The sequence below is a fragment of the Toxotes jaculatrix genome, chromosome 18 (genome assembly GCF_017976425.1).
Source record: "Toxotes jaculatrix isolate fToxJac2 chromosome 18, fToxJac2.pri, whole genome shotgun sequence".
NCBI lineage: Eukaryota > Metazoa > Chordata > Actinopteri > Toxotidae > Toxotes > Toxotes jaculatrix.
Genome location: NC_054411.1, coordinates 8,475,695 through 8,500,003, shown reverse-complemented (window position 1 = coordinate 8,500,003; position 24,309 = coordinate 8,475,695). Strand labels below are relative to the sequence as shown.

Below are 24,309 nucleotides of genomic sequence, written 5' to 3'. Positions count from 1 at the left end.
ACAACAAAAAAAAAAACAGTTGTATCTTTGTCAGCGCGAGGCAGGGAAGCTGAAACAATGCGGTCACTATCAGAGTCTAATGAGAAAGCCTGGACAACAGGCAACCAGGGAGGCTCCACTATCAGGCCGGGGACTCCTCTAGTCCCTGGCACCTCCACTGATGCAGAAAAAGTAGGTCTGCATGGGACCCAAGGGAAAGCAGAGCCCCAGTGACATTCCATGGTTTGTGCCAACATGGCTAAATATAAACCATTTCCTTGGCGTGTACGCAAACTATAGTTTCAGTTTCACCTATCTGTGTTGTTCCAGGTAAAGGTAAACCGCTCCAGTGAAACCATTTCCAAAGTGTCACTAAATGTGACCTGAATGTAAGAAAAGTGTTATGCACAGGAAACTACAATGAAAGCTTTGTGTGAAGTTGCAATAACTTCCTGTGCTGAGCCAATGCAACAAATTTTTTTTCTCTGTACACTTGTTGCATACCTGAATGACAAAAGTCTAAGTCTAGCTAAATAGGGAAAAAGCAACACATGTTCATTTTGTCTTAACAACGTCACACTCCTCATACCATTAACAGGCAAGGACCACAGGACCAAAACACTGTAAATAAAGTGAGTACAAGTGATTGATCGTTTGCTGGATTTTATTTATTTATTTTTTTTAGTTTATTACAGTCAGTTTTTGGTCTGATGCATCTGTCAAAAATCTTTCTGGTGTACAAGAAATCTATGTTAAAAATAACAAAACAGGGCAAATAACTGTTGTTTTTGTCTATTTATTATCTTGTAAAGCTTGTGATTCAGGAGAGCGGCATTTACAGTCCATTTCTTTTTCTTCTTCTACAGGAGTTTGTCCAACTACATTATTTCCTGCTGGTTTTCACATCCACTGGTAATCAGGAAACCTGGACAGGGCTCTGCTGATGAAAGAGAGTGGTCCGGGTTAACTCCAAGTCCAACAGGGTAATGAAACATAAAAACTTTGCACTCAGTGCTAATTAATGGCAGTTAAATGGTTACCTTGGCAACCACCTGCGGCCTGGGGACTCCCAGCCAGTCACAAAGCTGATTCCTGTGAGGCCGTACTGTGGCAAGGTCACTCTCCCTTGAACAGACACCCAGCACAATAACACGTCACATACTGTACATACTGAGTTAATTTTAACTATTAAAGAATATTTAACAACAGCATCCAGTGTGACCGCTCACCAGTTGGTGTCACTTAGCAGCGTCATTACGTCATCCAGCACCTCTGGATCAATGACATCATCGTAGGTCAGCAGCATCTCATACATCTGGCTCGCTGTGGTCTTTCTTATCTACAGTTGTGAGAAAGGAAAAGTTTTGTTTGTTCTGTTTTAGGTGAGAGAGTCTGCAGTCACACCAGCGAGTCTGTGAGGCTACGACACTGACACAGCAGGTGATTTGAGCGAACAGATAACGACAGCTTAACATGCTCACAATGACAATGCTAACATGCTGATGTTAGTGACAAAGTATTGGACAAAAAAAAAAACTGACCTAATGATGGTGCAAAATGAAAAGTCACTGAAGGTCAGTCCATTCAACAGTTGTCAAGCCAGTTAATTAAAACCAATAAATGTCAACATAATGGTGGCATAGGAGGAAAAGTCAGGGTGACATTTGTTTTCATCCTGATGGGACTTTTTGTGTTTGTACAAGAATTTGAATTTTGTGCCACTTTTTTTTTATTCTAAAGCAGTTTATCAATTGTTCGACATATCTGCTAAGGATGGAAGAGTATTCCTCACTTTGTAAACTTACCACAGGGAAGGAATGGCAGAGCAGCATCAGAAGCTGGGACAAAACTTTCTTTCTCACCTCACCCTGGAACTGGATCAGCCCACAGAAGCTGGGAAACACCAGTCAGAACAGTCGTCATGAATGGTTCATTTTACTTCAGTGCTGAATGTAATGTTTACATTTATCAATGAGATAGAGACTTACACAGCTATACAGGCACGCAGCTTGGAAATATCTTTGGACTTCTTGAATTCTTTGCAAAGAGCCAAAAGATCCACACAGAATGGATGACTTAGAAAACACAGACAGAAAAACTTAAACTCTCATAGATGTCATCCACAATTTTGTTTTTTTTTAAAATAGCTGTCACAGCACTCACTTCTCTTGTGTGGTGAAGATTTCAAAGCAGCTGTTAGCGAGCATCTGATTGAGCATCTTGAGAAAAGGAACAGTCACCCTAAAAAAGGAAAAGAAATCACTTTCTTTACAGAGAAGATTAAATGAGATCAAATCAAACGTTTTGCATGGATTTTGGATTTAAAATTTTAAAGTGATTTCTTAAAAAGACGCAGACATTTAATAGAAAGGGCCTGAAGTAATAACTCTAGCAAGACCAAGAAATAAATAAGGGGTCTTTGTTTGTGTGTGTACCTGTCATTGCGGAGATTGTCTCTGAAGATGCTGAGCAAAGTATCACCAAACTGTGCCAGAGCGGCATCATTGTTCTGGATCCCTTTTAGGTAGTCAAACAACGACTGGGAAGAAAAATGCACCTGAATGGAGGCAGTGGAGAAGCAGCAGCAGTTAATGTGGAGTTTAGAACAGTGAAGCAGTGGTTGGGTGCTGTTTATCCAACACTGTCGCTGTCTTTAAGAAAAGAAATGACAGTGAGGTACAGAGATTGGCTTTACGCTTTATAATTTCCTGTATAATATCACCGTGTGCTTTTAAGTAAATGAGCGTGAACCCGAGGGGCCATGATATGAAAAACAGTAAAACAGATGATATCATCAAACGGCAGGAAAGAATGTGTCAAACATTGAAACTTGCAACCTAGCAACACAATTTGATACAGATAAACAAAGTTACATGGAAAGTTTGTGTCTGATTTCCTCATCTACAAATAAGCACAAAATAATCTGTTTCGTTTTTGTGTGTTTCAATGATTAAAGGTCATTTAAAGAATCAACCGACCAAAAATTATACACATGAATACTGTGAAACACCTGTGCACAGAAAACCGTTTTTGGTGCAGAATTTTTATTTTTCTTAGTCTTGGGGCTTTGGACAGTTTTGGTTGTTTGGCTTTTGCAGTGCTCTCTCTGCATTTAGACTGGCCTTCAAGGCAATTCCTGGAAAGTTGGTGGATGCTCCATCTCCCTTTGGCCTGTGTGAATATGTGCCTGTGGTGTGAGAATGGTAATCTTGGCCCACGTATCAATGCAGTCTTGGCTCAGATTCCCGCATGCAACCCTGTACAAACATATCAGTCCTCCCCGTCTCTGAGGATGTGTCTATGGCAAAGAAAGACTGGAAGAGCAGGAGGTAAAAGCAAGACGAGAGCCAGATTGTCTCCAAGGGAATATGTTTACAGCCTCCACTGGCAGAAAAGTTCAACTTTACTCACCTCAGTGCTGCTATTACAGGCTTTAAAGATATTTTTCTTTATTATATCCACAAACACTAAAAGTTAAAAATAACCTAATGATCACAAATCTTAACTGGCAGAACGTCTTCGAATGGTTAGGTCATACTGGAGGAGGGGGGAGAACTTGATCAACCCCAGTTTGGGGCCCAAGCTGAGCCTCCCAAGTGATGGTAGGGGAAAGGTCAGGAGTGGAGACTAATAGACATGCTTTTAAGTTGTTATTTAGCACAGCAATGCAAAGACCGAACTGATGGGAAATTCTTTCTTGACGGTACCACGAGGGACCCGTTAGATCAATTTGTTCTGGATAAGTCGGGGTCAATGCTTGAAGTTCAGGTGGTGAAGCTCAGGTGGCTGCCACAGTGCTGCAAGCTGGGACAGGGAGGACGTAACAATCTGATTTGTGATTTTAAGAATTCAGTGAAGTCAGGCCTTCTAGAGAAAGAGCGATTATTATGGTGCACAGGACTGAGTAGGCTCCATCAGACACATGGCTCCCCCTGCTGTTTAATTCCCTCCTAAATAATAACAACTACGAGCTGACTTTGCCAACTCTGACTTATTACTGGCAGAAGGATTTACCACCATCCAAAGAAGAAAAGAAAAACTGTTTGTTGCTCCCCCAACAAACAGTCAGGCCTTATAATGTGATGTAATGTGATGAAAATTGAATTTCTACAATGAAATGTAGCAGTGCTGTATGTGAAAACATCCCAGCTTACAAATGAGCAAAGTAGAATGATCTACCGATTAGTGTCTCTATTATTATGTAATGCCCATTATGTCATACTAGCAGTAAAAGGTTGAAACACCATTAAAGGTAATGAAGTGCCAAAGTCAACTATATATCAAACTCAATTCCATTTGCTATGTTCTCATTCCAACATGGTTCTGTGAAGCTTTTGTTTATGGCCTTCAACTGTGAATACAATTATAAATGCTTCTACTTAATCAATTTTGTAGGTGAAAGTGAAGTTTTATAAAACTCAGATGATTGACAAATTAAAGGAAAAACAAGTCTGAGAAGGAGAGCACTGTCTACTAAGCAGGTCCCCAATCAGCCATCAATATTCAGCTGGGTTGGGATCTAGTGACTGAGAAGGCCACAGTTTCTGATTCATACTCATTAATTCAGCATTCAGTGATCCCCTGTGTCCTGTATGAAAGTGTCTGCATTTGTTTTTTTGTTTTTCATTACATTTGTCACCCATCTGCACATCATACTGCTCTGAATTGACAATGTTCTACTCCTCCCAACACAGTTGACCTACTGTAGACTCAGTGATCCCTCCCACAGACACAGTGAGCCCCAGCAGGGTGTGGCACTGATACTGAGGCAGTCCAAGCAGCTGGGTGATATACTGGAAAGCTTGGGATGGAGCATTCCAGTTCAGACTGGTTATGGTCTCACTGAAAGACATAGCAAGCAGAGTCAAAGATTAACAAATATTACAAGTTATTGTGTGTAAAACTGCATCACGTCAAGCTTTTATATTTCATGTGTACTGTAGTACAAAAGTTTTAGGCACTTCAGATGTTAAGATCCTTTTCCCATCAGACAGTACCATCAGGGATGCATCTGATTGGCCTCAAATATACAGCAAGAGTTAGTAAGAGTCATTAAGAGCTATCTTCAACTGTGGCAAGTTCACATTGGTGCTGTACCTTGTATGTATACCAAACAGACAAAACAGCCTGGAATAAGAGTAACTCACACAGGAAAAATGTTCAGCAGCTCCTCTCGGTGGGGGATGTGGGGTACTGCAGGCTCTGTGCTGTGAAGGAGGCGCAGGAAGATGTTGCCAGCATGGGCTCTGTAGCGGTCAATCTTCTCTGCTGCCTGCTGGGCCAGGCAGCACATCATACACTTCAGCCTGCACACAGAATAATAGAAAAAAAAGATAAGTGGTATAATTCATGTTGATTCATAAAATCAACACATGGTGTCACTTCACAACTGAGGTATGACTAAATCACCAAACAGACTATTGCCTCTTTCTTAGGTACCCACAATTATCCAATAAATGATCCAAGTTGGACTGACTTAGTGCCATGGTACTGTGGCCACACCCTGAGACATCGAGGTGACACCAAAGATTACTCAAGCTCATGAGCAAACAGCAGGTCTGACACTGATTGATATTTCAAGTTTTATGGTCAGCTGCTCATGACATGTCACACTGTGTCTAGAAGTTTTTCTAGCTGTATAACAAAGTTAATAAAAATCTGATTTCTACTCACAGGTCTGCTGAAAGGATCTCAGGAGCACTGCCGGCCACCAGCATCGTCACATCCATCAGACTAGTCATTGCTGCCTCTCTCACCCTGGGCAAAGTGACAGAGAGAGTGGAGACTTTATCCTTGCGGTGACATGGGCTTGAATCTACTTTACACTCACTGACACACGCCACCATCTAAAACTTGTATTTCAGTGCCACTGGATTTGGCTGTTTTATAGTCAAATTAGCTTCATGGCTGCAGGGCACAATTTGCTTACGTGGAATGTTAATAAAGATAATTTATTCAAAAGGCACACCCTGAAACAGGTGCACAGGCGACTGGTGGAACCCCTGATTATTTGCCAGTTGTGTGAGGCAAAGAGAAATTGAGGAACATTTATGTTGTGATAAGGAAAATGAGAATGAAATGTGACCCTGCGTGGGTGTAGGCGAGAGGAAAAAAATAAAAAAAGAAGTGTGGAGTGAGTGTGGGGTGTCATGCAACATTAGCAGGAGAGATAAAGGTGTGCAAACAAGGAGGAAAACAGATTCAAGAGAAAGAATGAAGGAAAGAATAAGATTGCTCGACAGCCTGAGAGAAGAAGCCCATCCCATGTTGTGAGGACAAGTGACAAGCCTGGTGGCATTCCTGGCGAGTCGGTAAGCATGGCCTGGGGCTACTAGTGAGACAGGCATGCATGTCATGTCTTCATGTCCTGAGGTGAGGGGACAGAAAAACTCCAGAGACCTCAGGCAGGGGAACATTACTAAACCCTGAGGCAAATTAATAGAGCGTGTGTGTATCTGTGGACTGAGTGTGAGTGCTTGTGTGTATATGTACATGTGTGTATTGATGAGAAAGTTCACTCACCAGGCCCCGACATCCCCTCTGCTGTCTGTTGTGTAGTCATTCATGCTTTCGAGCAGCGTGCCATACACCTTGTCTACATTCTCCGAGCACAGAGCAGAGTCTGGGGAACCGTGGGCACAAACACTCGCCTTCACACACACTCTGATGGAGAGCGGAAAAAAAGTTATAAAAATAATACATAATAAAAAACAGAAAGGGACAACAAGCAAGATATCACATGAGTAGGGGAAATGGGATAAAATATTAGAGAAAAGAATTACAGAAACAAATGGGCCAACATGTCATTCAGGTCCTACAGGTATAGCCAGTCAACTGTTTATTTTAGCATTGCAGCCTACACAACTACACAGTTAAGCTAGCAGACAGGCAAGACAAAAGAGACGAGGAGACACAGGGGGCTTTGTGACATGAACCTTTAACAAATGACTTAAATATAAATATAGAAAAAAACTGAAGGCAGAAGGTGCAAAGATGAGAAGTCAATAAAACATTTATATGATACTCACTGAGCAATTGCTCTGACTGCATCTCTCCTGGCCTCTGTAAAATTCCCTTCCTTTTGGCTGACAGTGCACATCTGTTGGAGGCCTTCAAAGATCTATCAGGGAGACAGGACAAACTCACCCACACACTCACTTTATCCCTAAAAACGGAGGCAGATGAGATGTCAAATGGCTTGAAAATGTACACAAAACTTCAGACACACCTGCTTCAGTTTGCCATGGACCATAAATCTTGGTAGACAGCCGAGGGCAAGGGCAGATCCACAACGAGTGAGCATCTGTGGACTCTTCAGCCCCTCAATGTACTGAGATACCAGGACCTCTACACACATGCACGTAGACACACAAACAGACCCACACACCATGTAGAGATTATTTTCAAATTAAGACAAAGAGGATAGTCAGTGGAATAAGGAAATTATATTCAACCGACCTTGCATTTGTGAGTCAGCCTGGCCTGCCTGGGCCTGGTAGTATTCCTCACACAAGGCAGACAAAGCTGATACCACTGCAACCTGGAGATGCCGGTAAGATCAGTGAGAAGTTAACAACAAACAATCTTTCTGAACGAATTTCTCAAGAGCAGCCACCTGGTTCAATTACTTCCAAAGAACTGTATTTCTTTTAACTTGTATTTAACTAGTGAGTAAAAAGGATCATTTTCATCCTCTTTGATCCATGGGGTTACCTCAGTTTTATAAAGAAATATTACGCTCACCATAATGCCATCCTTTGCTCCACTCGAAACGAGATGAAGAGTTTTTATGGTGTCATCAATAAGCCACTGCCAGTCAGCTGAAACACAGTGTCACAACAGTATATACCTTTAGGTTAGATACTGAATGATATGAAAAGCGTAATAGCAGCTGTTTAAAATTATTAACTTACCGATTACAGGATTATTCTTAAAAGGCATTTTGGACAGGGACAGCTTTTCTATTAGGCCACACACTGCAGAAAAGATAAAATCAGTCATATCATCATCTTTCAAATAACTAAAAACCATTTTGGTATTTGTTGTTATACTTACTTGCTGGCCTCATTAATTCTCCACCAAAACCCCTACATAAGAGAGAATAATATTAATATGAATTTAACAATGTTTTTTTTTTTTTTAACGATACTGCTAAGAGAAAGTTAAACTGATTCAGTCTGCCTACCTGTACTGTTTTCTGTTGTGTAGCTGAAAGTGTGTCAAGAGGTGAAAATCAACAACAGAGGATGTTTTTACACAGTTTTTTTGTTGTCGAAGCTACATTTTTTGTAAGTTGCTTGAGGTACCCTTACCATCTGGTGGATGTTTTTTAATGCATCCACACATTCTGAAGAAATCATGTCCGTCACAGTCCTATGGAACAAATACAGGGAGAACAGAGTTGAAGGTGCATGTCCTACCATTGAACTGTATTTGTTATTTGTGTTTTTTCTATAGATGCTGCTCCATCCAGAAGTGTTTAAAACAATCATTGTGTAACACACGGCATGTGTGTTTTCACCCAGATGGTCAGGAGAGCCTTTGAGGATTCTGGAAATACCTCGAGAATATGCGTAAGTGTTGTTAAACAAGTTTTCAGATTTCATACATCGCTGGCTATTTATCTTGCAGAGAAACAGACACTTATCATTGTGACTCAAATGTAAAGCTAAAGCTAATATATGAGAAGCACAAACTGGGGCTCAGACTAGGACATCAACCCTTGGCTCAATGTTCTTTTGAGTGGTTGCTTAAGAGTCTACCTGTTGGTCTGAAGGCCCAGTTTGTACAGAGCATGTGTGATCTCTGCACATGCCATGATAGCTCCATGGCGACCGTGGAGGTCCATACCAACTGCCATGGGCAACAGCTGTGGCAGAACTTAAAACAACAAGGAAGAAAGCACATATATACATATATATATGACCAATGGCTGATAATTATAGGTTTCAATTAATTTCCAAAAGGCATTCCTCATGAGCAATTTATTTTCATTGAAAGCTCTACATTGCCTGGGAACAGGTAAGGCGACATTATTTACCTGTTGTTGCCATATAATCAGGCGCTTGAGGCGTCAGGTTGTGGAGTGCTTTAGTGGCAAGCTCCCGGATCACACTGCAAAACACACAAAGAATCCGGTGTTCTGCTTAAGAGATAAAAACAAAACTACAGTATCTATTTCCTCATATTTAACATTATGAGGACAGAACAATGCGAGTACTTACCCATCCCAGTGGTTGATCTTCATGGTTATTAAATGGTCTATCATGGCAGTGGTGTACTCTGGGAAACTAGCTATGTAAACACTGTGAGAACAACAACAACAATAACAACAACAAAAAGAAAAAAAGATGAGAATGAATACCAGCTTTTAACATGCCTCTGTAACCATTCAAAAGTGGGGGAAAAAAATAATTTCAGCCAGTTCTCATCATTTTGTGCATCTTTTTTTCATTTTACTTGTTATGTGCAGTTCTGCAGTCAGCCATACCCCGAGGCTAGCATCTTTATCCATTTTCACTGCTTGAATGTTTGCTCTGCTGCAGTTTTCAATATTTAGTTGTATTTGTTAAGAAGCTGCACATGTCTGGGTACTTCAATAAGCACAAATCATGTGATAGTGTTCATTCCATTGACATAGAAGGACAGGGTAGGACAGGGGAAAAAACTCTGATGGCCACAAATTCAGTTATAAATGTAGACATGTTTCTATTTGTTACTCCCTGTCCATCACTGAAGAAGAATGGGACAATACTGCTAGAACAAGTGTACTGTCCTAAGCATTTGCCCAAGTGCAGAGTCAATTGAGTATTTTATGACTAAGAAAATGTGGCTGTTGCAGACAAGCACTTCAGAACTGCCAATATGAATATATTGTTTCTTACCTGATATTCAGATAGCAGTTGTTGAGATTTCCCACAGCATAGTAGTCTGCTGCCGTTAAAATGTCAATGCCATGTGGAAAAGTTCCCTATCGAGACACAAACAAACAACAAGCAGCTGATTTTTCAGCTGGTTTTCAGGTGATTGTGTATGAATGGTCAATATTGTTCAGCACTAAAAAAAAAGATGTTGGAAATAAGGGATTTGGCTCCAAATTCAAGTAATGAACTCAGATTTTAGGACAGTTTTTTGGCTCCATGACTTTGGAAAAGTTTGTTGGTGCCCTGTGGCCTAACTGGGAGGCTACTTCTTTGCTTCAAAAGCTTTCACTAACAAGGCAAGTTTGAGCAAGACCTGGCTGTTTGGCAGAAAATAAACTTCAAATCCCAATAATTCTGTTAGTCGCAATGTCACAAACCTGTCTGCCGACATTCTCCTGGAAGGCAGCCTGGGACAAAATGAGACATAAAAATGAACTTGTGTGTGAACTGTGTCATGTAACCGTACATCTTTAGACAAGAGATCGTAGGATGTTGACCAGAGAACTTACAGAGGCGGCTCTCCGGCAGTTGACATTTCGATCAAACACAGCTGTGATCAGCAAAGCACTGCAGAGAGAAACACAGTGTGTGTGTGAGGGAGAATATAAATGATCTGATAAAAGACTTGTACCAAGAATTGTCCACATTAACAGTAAAGTATTTTAAGAGTCACAAAAATGCATAAAAAATGTTTAATGAGCAGGCAACTTAATGTGATAGAAATCAACTGCAAAAAAAACCCCAGTATATTTATGTTCTTCCCACTATTGCTTTGTAGGTCTAAGTATAAAATGTGATTCCCCGTGCTTTGTTACTTTGTTTTTTGACATTTAACTACTTCACAGTTCTGTAATTAACACTCATCCATTGGGTTTCATCTCTTTTGACAAAATCTTTTTGCAGCCTGGAAAAATTGGCACATATTTGCAAAACATATATGCAAAATATTACCGTTCTCAGTATGTCCTGTTAAATTGCACAAACGGCGGATCAACATCTTAATAATTTGTTAAGAATCTCTGACTAAGATTTTAAAATGACGCCCAAGTCTGGGTTACATCATCACCACAGAACTTTTTTTTTTTTTAACGGTGCACAGGTTCCAGGTACAACAGGTAAACGCAGCCACAATATGATTAACCATGACTGTTCCTGTAATACGGGAAACTGCGTGCGGTTACATTTTGACCTCAGCATCCCTCCACTGCACGTTGCCTCTACAAGTCTGAGGAGGGATGGATGTGTGAATGTCAGTTGGCGAAGGGGGGCCAGCCTACTTCATCACAGTGACAGCCTGACGCTAACTGCTGTTGGCTTTGTTTGCTCTCCTCCCATGTTCCCTGCCTCCAAACAGCAAGATTCAGGCCTGGAGCTTTACTAACTGCCCCAGTTTGACTTTACTAACTGCCCTTACCCTGAGGGCTTGGAAACAAAAACAGTCCTGATTCCACTCTGGATCATTCCCTAAAGGTTATTCTGTATTATGTCTGTGACTGCTACAATCAATAAGTACACAGTTCATCTGAGAAACTGTAACTGTGTAAGCAGAGATAGACCTGTGTGTATGTATGTGCCCCCAAGTCACTTAGTCCCGCATTCACAAAAGTGAATTTTCTGTAAATGTCATCAAGCTGTGATGAATAGAGCAGGAATCAGCTTGTCTGAGTGTTGCTGCCAAACGGTGACCGAAACCTACAGCAGCAGGCGAAACCTGGCAATCCTGTAGGCTAGGGAAAGGGAGGGTGTTGTCGCGACTGCTGATGATAATGGCAGTCGCAGGGGTTCAAACTGACTCTGCAGAGCTGGTCTGCACAGTCAGAGGCCACAGGTCCATACATGCACGCCGAGAGAGAAGAGATCAAGGAGGAGGCAAGCCGTTACTATTGACAAAGACTGAACATGCGTCAGTGTATGATATTACACTTTAGTTTCTCTGCACTGGTTGATGATTAGAAGTTTCAAGATGTTACTCACTACTTTTAAGGCTAACTCCTGCTTCTGGTCCTGAAAGAAGGCCCTGTAAGCCATTTTGCATTCACACAGTCTTACGTCTGAGTAAGCACCCTGGTCATGTTTATGCGAAATCCTCAACAGCAATATGCAACTGAATGTTGAATTGAATGTCTGCTCTTTCTGTAAATGTCCTATCATCTCTGAGTTAATCCACAAATAACATTAACATGAAAGTTACTTATGTCTGAAGGACAAAAAAAATTACTTTAACAGATAAATGAAGCCAGCACTGTTACTGTTTATCTTTTACCTACCTACAATTAATTTCATTGCCCATCTATAAATCTTTTTTTTTTTTCACAAAAAACAGAAAATTTTGAAAATCTCCTTGCCTGTGAAACAGTTTTTTTGTGGTTTCAAAGGTTTCAATACTTTGTGACAACATCTGCAACTACTTCTGCAGTTAAAAAAAAAAAAAAAAAAAAAAAAGTTTTCAGGCACAACAATATTTAATTCCACCACTAGATCTTTTGTATTTACACAGACCTTACAAATTTACTTCAGGTGCCATATAATGTTAAAATATGCTGGCAGTTCTCAAAATGTCCTTCCCAACAGCAGTGTGCTTGCTTAATTTTTTGGGAAAAGGAGCTCCATGAGATCATGGCGTATATCACTTTTGTGACAGACAGGACACATCAGAACAAATATTAATTTATATAAAAGAACCACTGGCACTGAGCCGCAAAAAGATCAAGCAGCATGCACTGCTTGGCAGCGGTGAAAGACAAAACACAATAGGGAAGTGCATGTATCCAATGAATGAAATGATGTCATTTATTAATGTCATTATTATTAAGTACCTTTGGAGTCACACAATATGTGATGACCACCATTTAATGAGTCTCAGAATGACACCTGTCCGTGTATTTAAGATAAAGAGTTACACGGCAGCCTACTTCAGCACAGAGGCATAAAACCAACACACAGGTATGTGTGCTGGTAACACGGGGACATGCAAGATTAATGTGGCACAGAAAAACTGGTTTGAGGCAGTAAATAACTGCTTGGAGGCAAATCATGCAGCTTCCATGCAAATTACAATGGTAATGAAATTCACAATGAGCTGCAACCTTAAAATCTCACTGATAACTTAAATTGTGTATTATGCTTCCACCTCTTGATTTCAGCTGTTGCATTTTTTATACAGCTGAGGAACACATGGTCAGTTGCCAGTTTATTGGATACACCTACAGCCTCTTTTGTGTTGCTCCATTGACAGCAAAGAGAAGGGATTATGTTGTTGAGGGTGGCAGTTACGGCATACCAGTAATGTTATTCCATTATAAATAATGCTGTAAAAATGCACATGACAATACATGCACATTTTTACAATACGAAGAGGACAAACAGCAGCAAGGACAATTGAAAATTGGATATTGGAAAACAGGTACTCTTATTTTGTAGATAAGCTTGGCTTTTTCCTGTTCCTGTGGTGAACAGTGAAGTGTTATTATAAACTTATTATTAGTGAAATGAATCATCTGGGCCCACAAAAGATGCATTCTTATCTCACAGTCTGCTTGACAGATAAAAATGTGTTCTTAGTGTGACTGTGCAGCAATATATGCACATGATGGTTTTAGGAAGGGAAAGAAGAAGAAGGTTACCTGGCAATCTGAGTGACAAAAGGCTTGAGCTCTTTGGGTTCATAAGCCCTGGCGAAAGACCAGCACACATAGCAGGCAGCGTCACGCACGTTGGAACCAACACTGCATGCTCCCCTCTTTTCCTCGTAGGTCAGGGACTTGATAATGAGTGGCACAACTGCAAGCAGACAACAGAAGTGGATGAGTGGTTGTATCTCCAGATCAAACAACTGAGATCAAAGAATGAATGTTACACATGCTGTACTGCAATCTTTGTGGTAAGGAGAGTAGCACATCTGACAAACAAAATCCCTGAGACTGAGACCAGCAACAACTAACTGAACTATTATGTGATTGTGCATGCTGAATACATTGTTTATCTCATAGTAATGAAGAATGCATTGGTTATTTTAAAAGAACATTTTTATTTTCCATATATTGAGCCTCTCAACTGTGGTAATATTTTCATGTTTTATTAATTTTATGGTTACATGCATTTAAAGCAACCATTTTGCAGCACATTAAGAGAATTGCTTTGTGGTGGTGTTCCTTGAAAATATTTGAAAATTTATTGAAAGCAACAGAAAGTTGTTGCAAAGAAAGCAAAGAAAGCAACAGGTAGTTGTCTGGTGGTCCAGGCAACTACCAAAATGGTGGCACTTCTATGTAACATCAGGGAAAGAAAGCACAGCACGATGAACATAGCAAGTGTGTATTGTTTTCTTTGTACACTGCTCACATAAAAAGTATGTTAAAAGTTTTACCTGCAAGTATGCAAATGTAATGCTGATGCTGCCAGCTTGCTTGTGAACTTGACTTGAAACTTGATGCATTTATGTAAATGAGCATGTTATTTTCAGTAACTGCAGAACGAGGCCTGTGTGGTCATTTCCACAAAAGAGAAAGATGGAGCAGGAAAGAGGAAGAAGGTGTCAAAGCCCCCACCCGACCCTATCATGTAAATCATCGCTTGAGGCTTGACTAATATCAGGTACATCGATGTTGCCCGAGGGCCCTGCTGTTTGGGCTGAAGCTCCACCCACTGGTGAGACAACACCTCAGAGAGAGGAACTCACCACACAACTAACCAAATACAGAACACACATGCACCATCACACACTTTCACAAACACACTCTGAACTCTTAGCACATACTGGAGTGAACGTCCTGACAAGACACTCACACTGGCTCTGGACTGTGGGGCGGCTCTCTGCAGGCCAAATACTCAGGAGAGGACACCGCTGCTACAACCGGAGCAGGTATTCATTTTTTTTTTTTTATCCTTCTTTCATTAACAGGAAAACAGAATTAAGTTACATTTACTTATGTACAGCACTTATGAAAAGACTGTCAATGATTTGTAAAGGTACTGTTGGCTGGTTTCTAGAGTGTATTTTAGGTTGGTATAAGCTTTGCATGCACCTGTTACCTATAAATCTTAATTAGCCCCTGCTTGCACTGCCAAAACTGATGCACAGGTAAGACGCTCAAAGTACCTAGCCCTTACAGAGAATCTTCTTTAAAAAAAAACAAACAAAAAAAGTTCAAGATACTTAGTTAAATAACAGCATTTTTTTTCTTTATAACATATACAGACTCGTGTGTAAATAAAAAACATCCCTGACCTCATTCAAGTCCAAATATATACTGTTTTAAGAAGAAAAAATAAAACTCAAGTTTTGACTGGGTTGTATTCACAGTGAAGAGGAATAATGTTAAAAAGGGACTTTTCGAATGAATTTCACTTCTTAAGAAGGGAGTGGCTTTGCGTGCTACTACAGTTCGACAGAAACTTGAGTGACAACTTCTTGCGACAGCGCATGACAAGCAGGTTCCTCCGAGTGGCACCCAGCAACACTTAACTCACAGCTTTAGGTGATGTTTCATTTCAAAGGCGAACCTGAAGTGCTTCAGATGCCACCTACCACCTACTACACCTACTTTAGCTGGTACATTACATGAAAAATTATTGAAGAATTAATTCTCATACTCTTGCTCATGAGCTCATCAAATGATGAATGGGAGCTGAGTGCATCCCACAGGTGTAGTCATGGGAAGCAGGTGGCTGGTGGTTCCCACGCCGACAGCACAGAGTTTTAGTAAGGTTGAGAGAGAGAGCAAGTCTCTGCATGCCCTCCAGGTCTGTGTTAGTAAGTGCCTAGTCTGCCCAGGGCCTGCCTACCTAGTGCCTCAGCAACTCTGTTACTTTACAGGGGAGATGACTGAAGCAATTTCAAAATGATATACAGGTGAAAAGACAAGCCAAGTAAAAGCGTTTGTAGGCTGCTGCCAATCAACTGAAACCACACTGAGACACGGGTGCACCTATGCAAACATGCGGGTGCCTTTTTGCATACAGGAGACAGGTTTTCATATTTATCTATTACGCTGTTTGGTGTCCAACCCAGTGCGAGGTAACAGTTGCAGAAATACATTAGCCCGAGGGTGCAGTGTTTTGTGCAGCTAGAGATTTTTCTGGCCGAGCAGCTAACGAAACACTGAGAGAAAACCCTTGCAGTGAGAGCCACTCTCCACCTGAACCAGTTAAACAACTTTATTAGCATCAGTGAGAATCTGGCACAAAACCTGCAATGATTCACGAGTTGCTCTTTTATGCTTCAGTGTCACATTCCCCAACAGCGTCGGTATACATGGAAAGAGGAACTTTAAAAATCTAAATCTAAACCACTACTAATTCCTCAATTTGCAATGTGCTATTTTTTCTTTCCTCAGATAGCGTGCATTAGAATCAAGATGGAGACTGCTCAGGAACGCAAGCCAAAGAGACCCCACTACATTCCCCGACCGCCAGGCAAGCCCTTCAAGTACCAGTGTTTCCAGTGTCCTTTCACCTGCAACGAAAAGTCTCACCTCTTCAACCACATGAAATACAACTTGTGTAAAAACTCAATCTCCTTGGTGTCACAGAAAACCGGACAAACAGCTCGACAGGTCAAGGCTGCGGCAAAGGGAGTCCCTGTCAAATCTAAGGATTGTCCAAGCCCCCTGCAAGCGGTTCAGAACAACAGTTCTGAGAAACAGAGAGCTGAGGAGAACAAAGCTGAGAGCAAAGAAGACACAGAGGAAGTAGACCATGGGTGTGACAGTCCAGTCAATAAAGACAGCCAGAATGTGACAAAACCAAACACAGTCACAGAGAGAGAGAACAGGGAGGTCAATGAGGCAAAGGCTCTGCCGCGCCCATCTGCCTTCTACCCTGTCACGCCCAACCGTGAAGGAGCAGATGCCTTCAAGTCATCTGTGGAGCAGTCAGAGGATTCGCAAACTCCTGCTCCCACCTTCAATCATCCAGGCTTCCCATGGGGCACGATTTCATCATCCATTCCCTTAAAACCATTACCCCCTCCCATGGTTCCCGAATACTCTGCTTACCTCCTGCCTGACAGGCCCCTGTATCCATCATACTACCTCCCAGGAAATCACCATGTGAATGAGCCAAACTCTCCTTCTTTCCGGCCGGAGTTTCTGGATCCCCAGAGGCCTTTGGTGCCACAACCCATTGCCCCACCTCACACTTCACTCTTTCCTGCATATACATACAGATACTGCCACCCTCTTCACCCACCACCCCCTCTCCATTATAACCTGTACAGGCCACATGAGCTCTCCATACCACTAACAGGACCCAGATATATTCCTCTAGATTTATACAGCCAGACCCTTGGGCCTAAAGACTATGACTTTTACATGCATTCACATCCCAGACACAACGGCTTCAATGCATCTACACAAGAGCAGAGCAACAATGACCAAAGTGGAGACAAAGCAACCAGGGAAAGCCCTAAAGCGGGTTGTTCAGCCTTGGGGTCCCCTGACAGACCCAGCCATGCACATACCATCCAGAGAGACACAGAGGCCCTGCACAACAACAGCACAGGTGAGCCACAGACAACTAGCCAACCAGAACACACAGCTACAGCTGTGCAACCCATCAAAAATGACTTGAGACAAGAGGAGTCTCCTGAAAGCTTCCTGCAGTCAAGAACCATAGATGGAAGGTAAGCAAAATCTCCAAATTTAGTTTGTGTGTTTTGTTTTGTTTTTTAAATCAAGAAAAAAAAGTCTTCTTCTTTTTTGGCTTAACTGAGCTGCAATATACTGTATTTGCAGTAATGGCAGTCAGTCATTTAAATTTTGGTTTTGGTCTGTCCCTTTCAGGTCAGCTGAGAACAGCAGATGTTCCTCCATGTCTGTCTCTGAGCCATGTCCTGAAAGTACATCAGAACAGGATGATGAGGACAGCAGAGACAATCTGGCTCCCCTCAACCTCTCAACGAGAAGACAGGATAAAGAAAAAAGTCCCTCTGACCACAGACTGAGGTGCTCAAACACAGAGAACTTCAAGGGTGATGAGCTGCCTCTGAACCTCTGCCTTCGAGCTTCTCACAGCAGCCCGAGGCCAGACGCTGAGCTGGATGAAGAACCATGCGACCAGAGGCAGACTGCAGCACTGGCACTCTGTCAGCTAGCCAGTGCAAGCTCTGCTGCCTCCTCATGTGACTTCAGCACCGCAGGTGGGCCCTTAAAGGAAGCCACAGACGCTAGAAGTCCTGGCTCTCCAGAGAAGACAAAGCACACAACCAAGGCTAAGGCAGGTGGCATGAAAAGAGCAAACCGTGGCCAGACCGAAAACAAGTGCCATACACCAAACAAGAAAGCAAAGGCTCCAGCACGGGTTCTGAGGAGGAGGCCTCGCTGATGCTAACAACTAAACTGACTAATAAAGACAGAATATCTCCCACCTTTACTACTGCAAGCCTCAACGTGAAAAGATCAAATTACTGAACACTGATGTTAATTAAGCACTGAAAGATTTGATTATTGTAGCAGGAGCAGATGTGACATGCCTACACTAACTATCACAAGGTCACTTGTAAAATAAAAATAATAATAGAATTTGTTGTTACAGTATGTGTCTATTATGTCTTGTTCTCACACTTCATTGGAAAAGGTGAAAATTAATTTTTGTAAGGGTTGTTAATATTTAAATTTTTTTGTAATGTAGAAAGCTGACTCTGGAAGATGGGGCCATGTAAATGTAAACATTGTAAATAAAGTAGTAACAAAAATTGACTACATGGACTACTGCTTACAGTAGTCCATGTATCTTATAATAAATGTTCCAGTGTGAATTTGTGGACACATACCATCTGTCAATCTGGAAGGCAGTAGCAGGCCTCTCCTACCAAGTTCTGCCAATGCCAGGCAGCCTCCATGCCAAGCATTGTCCGTTTCCTGGAAGCTTGAAAAATAACACAACACAGGTCAAAATATAGAACATGTTTCTGGAATATGGTGCTGCTTGAAAAATAGTCCCTGTGTGAGAAGTATTTTGAAAAAATACTTCTCACACAATTTCTTATATATATATATATATAAGAAATGATTACCAGCAGAGCGTGATTGATGGCAAGAACCAATTTGCCCCAGCAAGAACCTACCTGAAGCAATCCAACAATGATCCAACCACTTCATCTGCCAGCTCCTTGGGAAGCCTTCCAGTCACCCTCCCAATGCTGAAGGGTTAAATAAAATCACAAACTCACTGACATAAAGAATACCAACGACAAGTAGCAACAAGGATGACTTGCTATCAACTGTTGCAAATCTGGGTGAGGACAGATTGTTACCCCTTTGCTGCAGACCAGCGCACAATTGTTTCCTTATCTTTAAGTCCCACCAGCAGATGCTCTGTAAAATAACATGAAATTTTGATTTCCTGAGCAGACGTATCAACAACAATAACCTATTAAAACTGTATGGAAGCAGAAACTCACCAATGACAGTCTCTACTTCTTCAGGTATGTCATAGTCCTCCTCCTGTTCTTGTGTGTCCACATCAGGAGTCACAGCTTCAGTAGCTGAAGCAGACTGAGACATGGAAAGGTTTGCTGCTAGGGAGCGGCTGCCTCTCTGGTACCTAAAAAATATGCACATACATTTTTAGGACACTTAGCTCTGTGCTTCTGCCTGATCCAGACACATCTCCATAATGACAAGAAAACTAACCTGATTTAAAGCTATTCCCAACTGAATGGTTACTAATGGTTAAGGGAATCACTTCATTTCAGTACTGACAAGGCACTCTGAAGATACCCGTGTTTTTAGGTGTTACGAAGTTATGTTTTATGTAAATACACAATGAATTTATTCATTGGTATTACGTCTGACCTCCAAGCAGCCAAACGTGGCTTCAGTAGTGTGAGGCCAAGCCGCTGGATTAGTTTGACACCAAGCTTCCTCAGCATGGCCTGGCTGCTCTCTGACAGATGTTTCTGCTCCAGACACTGCAGAATTGTAGGAGCTGGGAAACACATAAAGACATAATTATTTTATGTTGTAATAACAACAATAACATGCTCCAATAACTCCTGTTCAGGAAATGCTGAAGACTGCCATCTTAACTATGTCTCCCTGCTGCCTTGATCAGACCCAAGGAAGTGTAGTGTCAGCTGTGAATCTTTTTATAGATTTATAGATAACAGGGAATAAAAGTAACTCACCATACTGTAGGAGGTCATCTCGTTTTCCATGTTTAAAAAGCTTCGCCTAGGGGACACAAATAAGATGACCAAATCAATTTAATATACTGCAGAGGACACAAGATAGCTGTTTTGAAACTGTATTTCAATAACAAAGTAAAAATTGCACATTACTCTCAGGAACCAAAGTTAATTACTAGTTACTAACTCATATCTACGTCTTGTTTTTTTTTTTGCATCACTTCAGCCTCAATCTACACACAAGAACATGAAAGTATGGGTACTGTAGGCTCCTTGGCTGAACACACAGAGCCAGTTTTGAACACCCAAAACACCACACAGGCTGGGGCCAGACTGACTTCACAGACATTAAGTTCAAAGTAATGCTTTCTAAACATGTTTTGCAAGTTTATGTGCCAATGATATGAATGTATAGTACATGTTTGAGGGCAGCAATAAATTACCTTAGCTGGTGGGAAGTGATATGAAAATACTCAATCAGTGATAAAGGTTTGCAGTGAATACAGGTGTAATCTGTGAGGCTGGAAAAGTGAATTTCACGAAAGTACCCTCAGCCCTGTTCTCATTTGCTGAAGAACCATTTATCTTAAAGCTGTGGATTAAACTGACATCACTCACTTGAAGCAAGAGATCCCACACACGCAGCAGGTGCATTACACACCTGCCAAAACCACATTAGGTATTGGGTGAAACATACCAGTCATGTCAGCTCTTGTAAACTACCCTCTGCAGGCCTTAATAGAGCAGTGTAGACAGATTACCTTGGCCTCAAACAAACACACAGACAGATGTGCACACAAAACCAACTTAGGTCGATCAGTGAGTATATGTGTTTACCAGAGACTGTAGAGCACCATCCAGCACCATAATGTCTGTCATTGACTGGTCATTGGTCTGTGATATGGTGGTGAGGCTCCAATCCAAAAAGTCTCCAAGGCGCTTCTGTTTCACATCAGGGCGTGTCATGAACCTGTGCAGTCATGAAAAACAGGACAAGAAAGAAATAATAGGTTTCATCTGGATAAACCAACGCAGACACCAGTAAAGACATTCTAAGAACAACTGCGCCATCTACTGGTCAGAAAACTAATTACAGTTATTGACTTAATGTGGTTTGTGATTTGGAGGCAAACACAATTAAAATACTATGTAATGACCTATTTAAGCACTTACTTTGACACCAGTACAGATGCAGCATCTCTGGGGGTATCACTGACGACTAGATAAGACTGCAAACAAGAAAAACACTGTCATTCTTACTGTATGATACCATGACTGTCAAACATCTTCACATACTTAAAAGCTAGAGTAATACAGATAAACTTTTTGGGGGGTAAATAAAACTCAGTTCATAAGTTATGCGCCACTGGATTCCTGAATTAAAAAAAAAAAGTTATTATGAAGTTATTATTACTATAAAGACATATAGACCAATCTCTCCAACACAAAACACAACACAATAAAGATTATTTCCAGCAGTGAGGATCACTTCCGCGTTCAAAAAGCTGCAGTTCCTCGGCTGCCGCTGGGGGCTGGCTCCAGAAGTGAGCAATTCTCCACTGACCCCCATGTTAAAATAGCCAACTTTACAGCCTAAAAAAACATATTTACAGCCTGGTACATTTCCACCCCCGTGAACACTGTGGGGCGGGTGAGTTTTTTGTACTACACCCGTTTTAGTGTTATTTAGGCTTAAAATTCTTTCATACATTAGGGCGTGGTTACGTTGTGTGACACCCCCATAGACAGGCACTGGCAGGTAGCTCTTTGCTAAAGCATCGGCTGGGCTAGGCGGCTACATTCAGAGGCCTCCTGCTACCTCCAGAAGTTGACAGGTGCTGCAGTGTCCGTGTTTGTTTGCCAATGTTCGGATAGGCTTTTGTGACAATATGGCTTATTGTAGTGTAGACTGTACTAATCGACCGTCGAATGAGTCTGTGTTGCAGTTTTTTCGGTAAGTAAATTTCTCACTATTTTACCTGGATGTTTGCACAAATTAGCATGTGTTAGCATATTTTACTTGATTGCCGATTTATGGTCGCTGCTCATACAGATAGAGGACCGGAGGAGCTAATGTTAGGAACGCTGTTGCGGTGTGTTCCGTGCTCTCAGAGTCCGTTTATTGCGGGAATACTAGGCTACAATTTTATTTCGTCTCATTTTTCTGTTTTAAAAGTCCGACATTGCATGGACAGAGCAGCTCCCTCAGTAAGCGGCTGCTGTTGTTTGTGTAGTGCTGTAACTGTAAGTGGATAGTGGATGGAGGCAGCGGTGAAAGCCTGTAAATATTAAATATTGCTCCGAGCTAAGTGGGCGGGTTCTCGGCCGGCTGACCCGTACAGTAACGGCCTCTCCGCCAAATATGGAAAGTACACTCCCACTAAAATCCAAGATGGCGCAGCTCAAATGCCCATGGTTTGGTCACAAAACCGACTCCCCGAAACCAATGGGTGACGTCACGGGTGCTACGTCCATGTCGTATACAGTCTATGATTATTTCATATACTTAACTTACCTTTGCAATAGCTAAAATTCGGTCCATAGTGGACTCTCTGGCCTTGCCATCATCTGACTCCAGATGTCCATCCAGACGAGAAAGGTCAAAGGGTATGAGGCAGGTCATGGACAGCCACAACAACAGCATATAGCGCGTTTCCCAAGTCTGGAATGTGTACATGGTAAAACATGCTGCTAGTAAAGCTAACAAGAAAATTAATACATGCCAAATTTGTAGGAGGAAGACGCACAGAGGTTAGATATGAAAGACAGGATTATTATTTTACCCATAGAAAGAAATGCCAGTCTCACCTCAGAGTCTTTGGGATCCTGCCTGGAGAGCAGATCCAGGACTGGCTGGACGTCGGCCACCTCATGAGGAAAAAGCTGCATAAAGACTTTATAGCCTCTTACCTAACCAGAAAATAAATAAATAAATAAAAAATTAAATACAAACACCCTAGGGCCTGCATTACCGAGCAGGATTACTGAATTAGCTGGACAGGTTTGCTGTGTAAGTACAATGTGTGTTCCAGGTTTTACTCTATGCAGTGCGGTCTAGTGGATTTTCAATGACTTGGCAAACTACTGTCAGCAAGACTTCTGTTTTTACTGACCTTACAGATGATGTAGAGAAACTTGAAGCCCAAATGAACCAGTGAAGGGGGAGACTTTTCACTCCTCACAAAATCCAGTATGATGTTTAACATCCATTCTAATATAGAGAAGGGGGCGTTTTAATAATAAACACACTGTCCAGGTGAATCTGAATTTACGGCACTAATACGAACTATATTCAGAATTATATAAATCATAATGTACCTAGATGTGGGTCCAGCAGATGCGGCTGCTCTTGGTATCTGTTCATTATCACTGTAGGAGGAAATGTGAATTATGAACAAAACCACCCATGCAAAGCACTAATTAAAATTTGTTTTGTTGAAAATTCATGAACTCTGCGGAGGACTGCCTCACCGAGGAACTTCTGTGTGGCGGACTCGCTTGTCACCGTGTCCCCATGCACCTCCGGCAGGCTGGAGATGAGAGCTCTGGTCTCACCGCTTTCGCTGAAGCCGCCCAAGACACAACTTGTGGCAATAACGTCGGATTCTCCCCCTTCGCCACCGGAAGACCCATTCTCTGATTCAGATAGGGCCATTTAGACAGATCTTCACCTACGAAGAGTCTCTTTATAGAGGCTAACGTTGTCGTTTATTGTTGTGAGTTATGAACCGGTTAGCTAGCTAGTATTACCAAAAGCAACGGGTGTGGATGACTATTACCCTAGGAAACGATGTGACTCATCACTGAATTAGTCTAGAAAGTATTAACGAGAGAAATGCCTATACTCGAACTGAAATTAATTTCACTAAACAAAACCGTTGCAGTATGCCTCCTCTCTGCTGCCTTCGAGCCCCGCCCCGGTATGGCAAGCGAGACGTGCCACTAGATTAAAGTAAGTGGTTCTGTTGCTGAGTGTAAGCAAAATGCATTGTTACTTAATGTTGCAAGTATTTTTCATAATGCATGTTTATTGATAATTTGATTTGCATCTGTGTTTTAAAGATGCAGTATATGAATAAGCTTGCTTTGTAAATCACTGGCCTAATAGCACAGCCTGTACCACTCTCTGGAGAATTGAAACTCAAAATTCTAGTTAGGCATCAAGACAAAAACCTAAAACATCTCAAGTCTATGGGTTCATCAAAACCTGAGAGCAACAGAAATTATGACTATGTTTTAATAAACTGCAAAAAGACTAATAAAAAAGAAGAAGAACCTGGA

General features: G+C 41.6%; 2 protein-coding genes across 3 annotated transcripts; one reads left to right on the top strand and one right to left on the bottom strand.

Moving 5' to 3' along the window:
• Positions 1 to 633: 633 nt before the first annotated feature.
• tbcd (tubulin folding cofactor D) lies at positions 634 to 23,933 on the bottom strand. Of its 2 annotated transcripts, none has more exons than XM_041062931.1 (39): positions 23,500 to 23,933; positions 23,347 to 23,397; positions 23,142 to 23,239; positions 22,837 to 22,938; positions 22,544 to 22,690; positions 21,202 to 21,257; positions 20,866 to 20,998; positions 20,029 to 20,074; positions 19,697 to 19,829; positions 19,303 to 19,445; positions 19,156 to 19,216; positions 18,967 to 19,041; positions 18,673 to 18,767; positions 13,526 to 13,682; positions 10,412 to 10,469; positions 10,280 to 10,309; positions 9,864 to 9,949; positions 9,204 to 9,284; positions 9,020 to 9,093; positions 8,742 to 8,859; positions 8,292 to 8,352; positions 8,165 to 8,187; positions 8,035 to 8,066; positions 7,893 to 7,955; positions 7,723 to 7,799; positions 7,438 to 7,519; positions 7,208 to 7,326; positions 7,008 to 7,099; positions 6,502 to 6,642; positions 5,653 to 5,736; positions 5,127 to 5,285; positions 4,683 to 4,821; positions 2,415 to 2,536; positions 2,143 to 2,220; positions 1,968 to 2,054; positions 1,785 to 1,872; positions 1,209 to 1,318; positions 1,020 to 1,104; positions 634 to 919 (listed from the first exon to the last, which is right to left on the bottom strand). In XM_041062931.1, the coding sequence occupies exons 1-39, from the start codon at positions 23,681 to 23,683 to the stop codon at positions 896 to 898; spliced, it is 3,594 nt and encodes a 1,197-aa protein (XP_040918865.1). In that variant the 5' UTR covers positions 23,684 to 23,933; the 3' UTR covers positions 634 to 895. The 2 variants fall into 2 exon arrangements, with proteins under 2 accessions (XP_040918865.1, XP_040918866.1); XM_041062932.1 differs by having other exon boundaries at positions 634 to 916.
• znf750 (zinc finger protein 750) lies at positions 14,646 to 18,897 on the top strand. Its single transcript, XM_041062933.1, has 3 exons — positions 14,646 to 14,763; positions 16,238 to 17,523; positions 17,684 to 18,897. Exons 2-3 carry the CDS (start codon positions 16,259 to 16,261, stop codon positions 18,222 to 18,224), a joined length of 1,806 nt encoding a protein of 601 aa, XP_040918867.1. The 5' UTR covers positions 14,646 to 14,763; positions 16,238 to 16,258; the 3' UTR covers positions 18,225 to 18,897.
• Positions 23,934 to 24,309: the final 376 nt, after the last annotated feature.

Coding starts and splice junctions, on each gene's coding strand:
- tbcd (XM_041062931.1), bottom strand. CDS start 23,683: ATGGCCCTATCTGAATCAGAGAATGGGTCTTCCGGTGGCGAAGGGGGA. Junction 23,240..23,346: donor TCTGCTGGACCCACATCTAG/GTACATTATGAT, acceptor TCTCTATATTAG/AATGGATGTTAAACATCATA. Junction 9,285..9,863: donor AACTGCTATCTGAATATCAG/GTAAGAAACAAT, acceptor TTGTTCTCACAG/TGTTTACATAGCTAGTTTCC.
- znf750 (XM_041062933.1), top strand. CDS start 16,259: ATGGAGACTGCTCAGGAACGCAAGCCAAAGAGACCCCACTACATTCCC. Junction 17,524..17,683: donor TCAAGAACCATAGATGGAAG/GTAAGCAAAATC, acceptor TGTCCCTTTCAG/GTCAGCTGAGAACAGCAGAT.